General features: G+C 40.2%; 1 protein-coding gene across 2 annotated transcripts in view; it reads right to left on the bottom strand.

Moving 5' to 3' along the window:
• Positions 1–5,748: 5,748 nt before the first annotated feature.
• The window catches only part of SYT1 (synaptotagmin 1), a 131,755-nt gene continuing 127,875 nt past the window's right edge, over positions 5,749–9,628 (bottom strand). For both annotated transcript variants that reach the window (XM_005147910.3, XM_013128731.3), the window contains exon 8: positions 5,749–8,846. In XM_005147910.3, coding sequence (XP_005147967.1) covers positions 8,640–8,846 — 207 coding nt within the window. In that variant the 3' untranslated portion in view covers positions 5,749–8,639. The remainder of the gene's footprint in view (positions 8,847–9,628) is intronic.

Genomic DNA, 9,628 nt, shown 5'->3' with positions numbered 1-9,628 from the left:
TGAACACAGCAGCAATGTGAATGTAAACAAAGTAGGAAAGTGCAGTGTATGCCCTGTAATAGACTAAGCAAGGAATGGTGAGTTACTGCTTACGTGTGGAGGAGACAACTGTTTTTGAGGCGCTGAGGAATACAGTGTGCCAAGAGCATGCTTAACAGCTGTAGTCAAGAAACAGGCTGTGCAGTTGTAAGGGGACATGAAATATTCTGTCGTGAAGGAGCTCCTCATCTATCCTTGAACACATCAAGAGTGTGAGAGGATTTATGGAGCCGTCACCCAGGAGATAATGAATGCACACACATACAAAAGAAAGTGAAGACACTCTAAAGCCGTTAGGCTGGCTAGTGGGAAAATGGAGCTCTCTGATAGTTCATGATTTTAACTTACTAATTCCTTCAATGCATTTTAAAATCTATATTCCAGTGAAGTTTACCTTTATTTCACCTGTATTGACATTCTATGTTATGTTTGCTGTCTGCTCTGTACCATGTAGATTTTGTTTTTTAAGATACCTGGGAGTGGTGTGACCAAAAGTTTGCTCCCCATGAGAGGAGCGTGAGTCTAACCAATCTAGGTCAGCTCAAGAGCAGAGATGGTCTTCCTAGTGTGTGATCAGAGAAGCTTTTGTGCTGTCAACTTCAAACAAGGCTGGGAGGAGACCGGCTGAGGGTAATGTGCACTTCATATTGATTGTCCAGCTCCTTAGTTATAATGAAATGGGCTTGCATTATGGTGCTAGGCAGAGAGTTTGTTCATTCTGTCTTAGGGAAAGGGTTATAGGAGATTTAATGAAGGCACTTGAGATGATGAAAGTCATGGTGGGACCTGATACAGAATTTCTGGTGCAGGGAAGAAAAAAGTCCCCAGTGTCTCCCAGTCCATTGCATTCTTTCTCTGTCAAAAGTGCTACTATGCTTCTTTGAAGTGCTGATATGATTCACCATTGCTAATAGGTGCAGAGTAAGCTCATGAAAGAAGTGAACCATACAGAAAGGTATTATACTGTAGGAAGTGATCAAACACTGCAGCACCTTTGAAATTTGCAGTATGAAACAATTATTTACTGGTTGCAAAGGTTTTTGCAACTCAGTTTTTCTCCCTGAACCCATGTTCCTGAGGGATCGCTGGGCACTCATTGTTGCGGAGGGGTTGAATAAACTTTAGAAAGGAAAGGTGGCTACAAGGAAGTGGAGCAAGGGAAGCGTAAGAAGAATCAACAATAGGACAGCCTGTACTCAGCCAGATTAGGGAACACAGTAAATACAACACAAACAGTAGCAAACATGGGATCAAAAGTTTCGTGAGAAGAGGTCTGGTGGCTCTATTGATATAACAGCACCATGGGGAAGCGCAAAATGAAGTAAGACCGCGTGGGCTGTGCAGTATGGCGAAAGGCAAAGATCTGCTCCCCTGATCTTCAAGGGATTCCTTTTTCTTTCTGCATTTTTGCCAGTTTATTCCTCTGTGTTATCTGTACTTTACAAAATGTCAGCTGGAGCAGCTTGCTCGCTTTTCTCGCTTGCTGTTGTTGCATTACTAATTACTGCAGATTTAATTATGGTCACGGTGCTCAAACCTTTCAGGCAGCCATTTGTTTGTGCTAAATCCAAGGAGTGAAAGCATTAACCAGTTCTCCTCATGGCTGGGCTGGAGTGGGAAATGTAATTCTTTGTGTGGGGAAAAAGGCTCTTTCTGGCAGCATGGAGCAAAGCAACAGTGAAAACCTGAATCTTCTCAGGTTTTTATTCTGGAGACTTGGAAAGCTCAAACAAAGGCAGTATGTGGCCTAGGTAGGACTCTTCTCTCTGGTACAAATCTGTAGCTAGATACTTTTTATATATAGCAGAAATCTGTAGCTAGTATACATATTTATTCATTTGCCTCACATTTATTTTTCTGTTCTTTTATATAACCTCCATAAATGTCTTACGTTTACAGCAAGATAGGCTCTTTTTAGATTTACTTTTCACAACTTCTGCCAAGCTCTCTCTAGATTCCTTTTCATACCCCGTGTTTGTGCTACAAAGACTTACCTGACACAGCTCTGTGCTGGGACCTGGAGGTGTGTGTATTATGTCTACAAATAAGCATATTCCAAATAACTTATATTAAGTCTAAATATGTGTATGACGATAGTAATTTGAGCATCCTTTGTGAACTCCTGGTTCATCCTGAGCTTTCCTTACATTCTAGAGATAATTGAGAAGATGAATCTATTTTTCTGTCAGCAACTCCTGTAAAAAAAGGGGGTTCTGCCTTCATTTTCCCATCAACCAGCTCTCCTGCCTTCTCCTCTGTCTGAGATCATCTTTACAGATATTTTTGCACTACTGTTCACAAATCTCTGCAGCCTATTTGGGTGTTAGGTAACACTTGAGTTGAAGTGCCTGTCTGGGTATGTGATTCTTAACATATGAAATTAGAGATGCCCTCATAAGTTAGATCTGTTCCAGCTGGAACAATTTTACGCCACAGGTAAATTTTGTCAACTCATTTGTCTGTTTTCTAGATCATTAATAAATGTTCATCTGCAACAATGAACCTCTCAGCATCCCACTCTGAATCTTTCACTCTGCTGGAATTTGACCATTTAATCTTCATTTATCTATGAAAAGGACTCTGACAGTCATTCTGATCACTTAAGTTCCTTGGTAGCCTTCCATCAGCATGTTTGTGTATCAGTGTCAGTGGGGAGGTGTGAGTGAAACTTTGTGATGAAGCAAGGAGTTAAAGCCAATTAAACAATTTGGCCCCTTATTAACCATGAAGAGTTAGCTTAAAAACAACTAAGTCAAACAATAGAGGCAACCTTGTATTTGAACGAAAGAAAACAAATGAAAGCCATTTTGATTCTGTGAATGTCACAGAAGCAATCTCCAAAAAGCAAAAGTTTATTGATGTGGGCAGTTTCATGAAGAAAGAAACCACCTTGAGCAGGGTGCAAGTTTCTGAGCCTCTGTCCATCTTCTGCCAGAACATGTGGATGATAATGTTTCTGACTATATTGACTCAGTGTTGCATTCCAGATTCCAACCTGTCAGGCTTTCAGTCAGGATTTACAGCCAGAGATCCTCCTTCTGTGATGAATAGTCCAAGGGAGAAGACAAATATAGCCTAAGACCAACCTGGAATTCTTCGATGACAGATCTGTGTCAGCGTTTGAAACAACCTCTTGGTACCAGTGGGTGCTGCTGCTTCATAGGAAAGAGTCACGAAATCTTCTAGGCTAAGGTACGTGTATGTGAATACAATACAAGGAGAGAACTGGCCCTGGGCTTTGGGAGAATGTGATTAAAATTAGGGAGGTTTGTGCAGGATTGTGGGATAATCTTGATTAGCTGAGCAGGGAATATTCTGCCACTTTTGTGCATTGGTCTTTTGTTTACAGCAAAGCCCAACGTCAGCTCTATTTGGTAACAGCAGTGCATCTCTACTGTGTGCTTTCCTTGCTGTAAGTAATAGGGGAATGCACAAAGATATGAAACTGTCAGCTGAAACTGAATGTGAGCTGTCAGCCTGATGAGACTGGATCTGTCAGAAGATGAGTATTTTGGTTTGTTGGGTTTTTTTTTGGTCTAAATAGCTGTTCAAGATCTAGTATGTTATTGCAGAGTTCATGTGCTACCTGACCCTTCCACCTCTACCCCGAAGCCTGGAAGAACTGTCTTCACTTCCCCACCTACTTGGCCTCTTCATAAGCTCTGTTAAGGACATTTAGATCATTCCCTAGTTTGCAGAACTTTTCATTTTAATGTTAAATACAGGATAACCTTGAAATAAATCTCTGTATGCTTCTTGTGTCTGAAAATCCTAATGCAGGTGTTGGTCACAAAGTACCACATAAAGTCGTTTCTGTACTAGTCTGTCACATACATTTGGGTTTTTGGTGCAATAGTAAAGAGTATTCTCTATATTGAATATAAAAACTTTTACTACATGTAAGATAACTAAGACAGGGTAAATGTTCTTGTGGTGTGTATAGAAAACCCCTTTTCCATACTTCTTTAATGCCTGGATGAGTAGCAGTGTCTGAACCGACACTGAAAATAGGGTCATGAATTCGGTAGATGTATGTTCTGAAAAGCAGGTCAGTATAAGACACTGAACTAGCAGCCTGGGGTGAAAGTGTTAGTGCATAAGTAAATAAGGGAATTGACTGCTAATCAGAAAATATAATGTTCTAATTCTTGCTTTGCATAACTAACGGGCAATTAACCTCCATTGACTCACGATGTGAAAAGTGATCGAGAGATGTAGACTCTTTGCTTTGGTAAGTGTCAGTTGGGAAGAATGTTTTTCTTGACAGTTGATTAGGGGTTAAATGAACTGAATAAAAGATGTAATTTTTGCTGCTTTTCCCACTTAGTATAACGGCTATTATATGAAGCATTTTCCTGACATTAGTTGTAATGACTGGCTTTAGCTGATCAGCCTTATTGGAAGAACTGGTTTTGATTGACAAAGATGTAATTTTGGTATGCACAAGATCTGCAAAAATGGCTGATGCGTATAGAACCTCAATCAAAGTATTTTTACATATTGACTTTGATAGATCTGGGCCTGCTCTTAAGCAAACTGCTCCTTTTAGCGAAGTATTCAATCACCAGCTTTGAAGGGAACAGCAGCATCTCATACCTCCATCACATGTACCTGCCTGTATCTATGGGGAATGGTACTGCACCACAGGAGTGTTATCTCAGCTCCTGCAGACCCTGCAGGCATCACCTCACAGCTGATCTGTGAAGCCACAGACTCCAGTTACTCAGTTTTGGAAGAATAACTGCTCTTCAAATCATCAGGTCCACCAGGAGAGGTCAGTTAGCTCTCACTTGCCAGGAGCAGCATAAAACCGTTTGGTGCTCATTGACTCTAGAGGCTGAAAAACACCCAAAATAGCTGTGAGAAAAGAGGGCACTTTCTGAGCAGTGGAATAGGGAAAAGGATCAACACTGAAAATATTGACAATGCCCAACTCGTAGTAAGGTCTTGTGTAACAACAGCCGAGGTTACGGTGGAGTGTATCAGTAAACCACTGCATAGTTGCTGGGAGGATTGAGCATAATTCTGTTGAGGAGGGGTTGCTGTGGAAAATGGCAATGGAAATGTGATGGGTTTTTTGTGTTTTGTTTGATTTTTAGCTGTTTCTCTTGACAGGCTCAGGGAACTGAATTGTTTCATAGCACAATGTTTTTCAGTTTTTCCCTTGTGGATTCACTTCCTCCCACACCTTATTCCCACCTCCTCTACAGATTTAGCTCTTATTTAATGATCATTAGTCTACAAGAAACTTGATTATTATGGCCAGCTTAGCAGTAGCTCCTGAATGTAGGTTAAAATACACCATCTCTTTCCAGATGAAAGCCTTAAACACTGCTCTAACACAACTGCCTTGAAGTGGACTGATGCTCAGGTAACTACTTGGAGTTTCTGCTGTGGTGTAGAATCTAATCTGTGTTTTGCTAGAGACGAATGTTTTTGGAGGCAAATAATCACATTTATGGGAAAGCAAGGTAATAGTTCATCTGCAATAGAGGTGGCAAGGCAGAAAATTCATCTACTGGAGGTCTGCTTGCTGTGACTATCCTAGAATAGACCACACTGATGAATGCAGCTTTTCACAGCCCCTTGAAAAGTAGCTGCACTATTACACTTGTGGTGCTTCGAAGTTTACAATAGTGCTAAAGTTCCTAGATTGAAATAAATGCCTTTTGAAGAGTTTAGATCAAAAGAAAGAGAACTGCTAGAACATCAACAGGAAATAAAACATTTTTATTGAATATCTGTGTAATATGTATGTTATTTTAACGACAATTGGAAAACTACTGTGGGAAGTCACTACACAAAGTGAAACAAAATATAAACCACCTCATCAAAAATGAAGGTAAAATACGGCTAAAGTTGTCAGCTCGCGGGCCACGAGCGATATGGCAGGATAAAACACCCCAAACATTTCTACAAGATACAGAGAAAACCCACACAGAGAAACACTCAAGCAGGCAGTAAATATACACAAAGGCAACTAGGATCTTTCTACAGCATCAGATTCTAAAACTTCACACAGCTTTGTCAGAAAGGTACATGTGGCTTCTTTGAGGATGAAAATGTCATCTTGGTCACATGGCAGGTTCAGTCTCCGAGAATCATTGTACCTTACAAACCAGTTCTATGGTGACATTCAGTCTGGCAGTGTAGGAAGAGAAAGCCTTAAGAACACCTTAACACAATGAGTCAGTCCTGGCAGTTTGAACCTGCGGCTATCCTGAATGAATAACTGAAAGTTGGAGACCATGAAGCTCTTATGCTGGGAAGCTGACTGTCTATTTCGTCTCTTTGGTGGGGTTTGGTCCTTAAGGTTCAGATTTTAAAGTATTCCAGCTTGATGCTTTGCATGTATGCGCCTGTTCCTATTAAAAAATGTCTCGCTTGTGTTTTTTCTGTGTTTCATGTAAAAAAATAAAGAAAATGGGTCTTGCTTTTCTCACTTTTGGAGGTGGGGAGAGATCCCCTTTTATTCTTCCACTTCTTTGCTTGTTCTTTTACCCTCAGTGTACCGAAAACATTGGTGCTTGCCCATCACTGCACCGACCTCTCAGACTGTCCCACCCCTCCCAGAAGCAGAGCCTTGAGGGAGGCTGGAGTCTAGTTTTCAGTACACAGTTCTCTGATTACGTTCATCTTTGTCCTTTGTTTGCAATAATTTCTGTTGGATTCAGTTGGTAAGAACATTAACAGTTAATTCTTGTGCCTCCCTCCAAAAGGCAACAGCATTTCCATATTTCTGGGGTAGTTTGCATTGCTGAAAATAATGAACTCTTCAAAGCATTATAAATATATTCACAGCTTGGAAAGATAAGCAAGGGGCCTCAAAGGACGGTACACGAGATAGAAGTGATGCCCTAAATGACTTGATGAGATGGTACAAGCTGAGATGACTATCAACAGTAAAGCGGGGGGCGGGGGGGCGAAGGTGATTGGAAATGTAGAGTATTGCACAGGGCTTGACAAAATGCTGCGTGGTCAACCCATTCAATATAGCATCCTTGTCCCCTGCATAGCTCTCCAGTTCTAAATTGGTCCGTAATAACTAGAACTGCTTGTGCTATGCGTTCCTTCGGCAGTGCAGTAGAAGGGAATGGCAGTATTATTACAATATCACTACGGAATAAATTGGTTGCTATCCACTGAGAAAACTACATTTCTAAGCACACACGGCAGTCACAGTGATACACAGAGCAGTCTTTCAAGACTCTTATGGAATGACTAATAGCTTCATAATAGTGCCATTTACTACATAATAACATTGAAAACATTTAAAAACTCCTCCTGAAACGAGCATCTAGTATACAGAAGAGGTTGCTTCAGTTTTCTAGAACTTGTTCTTTGTTTTCACTTTTTTTTAAAGGACAAATTAAAACTTAAGTATAAATAGTATATAAAAGGTCACTAGCTGTTCTCTTTTGGCTTACTTTGAAGTGCATTTAGAACTATGGCTAAATTTTGTCATCTTCTGATGGGATTACAATACTGTCTGTTTACCATGAAACTATTTTGTATAATAAACTCACACGGCTGTGTCTAAAAAATATTCTGCATTCCTTCTAATCTGAGTTAGTATAATAAAATATTTTGTTACAAAGTCTAATGTGCAAACTCATTATAATGTGAAATTGTGGATGGAATTCACAGTATGCAAATTTTGTATAAAGGTGATAACGGAGAGCTACTCTTGTTTTCATGGCAGCATTTTGCTACTGCTGTGTCTCCCTCCTCCCTTCTTCCCTTCCCTGCAATGGTCTTAACTTTGTATGATAGACGAAGTCATTGCCTCCTGTGGAACTGCTTCCTCAGCTTTCACTCTAAAGCCATTCCAGTCTGTTATGTGTTTGCTTTGGAATATATACAAAGGAATCATATCCTGGCTACATCTTCTTGAGGTCAGCCATGGAGCTGCTCAGATCATGCTAAGTTGCCTGTGAAAGAAGTCTACTCAATTGGATTTGCCCCTCCAAGATTCACTGTGGACGCATAGCGTGTTATTAGGATGGTCCAGTTGAAAGCTCAGATTTAAGTTGTCCTTTAAGATGTCATTGTAACACTACTAGTGCCTTACAAGTTGGATTTTTGTTTTTTTTCTGGAATGCAGACGATACAGTAGTTACCCTATAATATATTATCAGCTCTCCTATATCTCAGTCAATTTACATAATTTAAAATAGAACATCTTATTAAAAACATCTAGATATACACAGATTAGGAAACGCTTACAACATACAAATACACAAACTAGAAATAAATTCTCAGCATACTGGTGTATATATACAACTGTGTGATACAATAAATAATTTCTGTCATGCTCTATCTACACATCATATTGCTTAAAAGAAGAGTAGATCTGGGGGGCAGTGGTGAAATGAAGCGCCTGTAGAGGGCTCTCTACATTTAAATTTGTGCAAATTAAAACGGGCATTTAAAAGTACAACTGATCTGTGTCAGGAACACATGGCTGGAAATGAAAGGACCCATATTACTGAGGTATTTACAGATACTGGCTAAAGAGCACTATGTGGGCAAATGCAGAAAGGCTTCTTCTTCATTTTCTTCTTCCTACTATAATTTAATTTAATTTCATTTAATTTAATTTACTTCTTGACTGCCAGCATGGCATCTACCTCCTCCTCAGGCTGTAAGGTATGCCACTGTGCAATGGGCCGCCGGGGGTTGGCCAACATGTCTGACCAATGCCGCAGCTCCGCTCCGGTGCTGTTGTAGCCCACAAAGACTTTCCCGATGGCATCGTTCTTGCCAATCTTGTCATAGTCCAAAACAGTCACAACAATCTGCACTTTCTACAATGAGATAGAGAAAGACCAGTTAACATGACAATAAGGGGAAGGTGGGCAGAGATGACTCTTGGGACAGCCAATGGCAATGGGAGACGATGAAGAAGGGCAAGATTCTTCCTGCAAGAAACAAATTCAAACTTTTCTCTTTGCTTCTTATGAGATTTCCAAATAAAATTACATTCACAACCTCCCTGTTAACTTGAAACTTGCCCCCTTGCATCAAAGAGCTTCATACGGGAATTGAGGTTGATTTTTTCCTTTGACAGATTACCAGATTTTTTTTGTTGCTGTTGTTGAGGACTTAGACTGCTAGAAGTCTGTAGGGCTAAAATGGAGATAAGCTTCTCAAAAGTAGAGCAATTTAACACATTACTGTTTCAGTAAATAAGCCAGCCAAAATTCAGAAATGGCTGTACCCCAAGTTAACGTTTGCAATGTTGTACTCTATTCTGTTAATTGTTTTTCTGCTTCTAAACAGCTCTTACTCATTCATCCAGCATGACAATTGCTTACGTTCAGATAAATTCAGAAAACAGCCCTTATGGCTACTACATACATACACACATTTATCTCTGTGTGTGCATGTGCACAAGTCTAAATGCATGTGTACACCTTTATTTATAACATTGTCTAGAAAACAGACTACATGCTCAGGGGAGCTGGGAAGAAGTATAAAGCCCACTGTCTTCCAGCTCTGACATATTGGCTCTGCCTCTGATTGAGCTGGTGCTGGAGTGCCACTTCTGCTGTAGGAACAGTGACCTCTGGCAAACAAGGTTAAACTA

The sequence above is a fragment of the Melopsittacus undulatus genome, chromosome 5 (genome assembly GCF_012275295.1).
Source record: "Melopsittacus undulatus isolate bMelUnd1 chromosome 5, bMelUnd1.mat.Z, whole genome shotgun sequence".
In the NCBI taxonomy this organism is placed as follows: Eukaryota; Metazoa; Chordata; class Aves; order Psittaciformes; family Psittaculidae; genus Melopsittacus; species Melopsittacus undulatus.
This window is presented reverse-complemented; position numbering and strand designations above follow the sequence as displayed.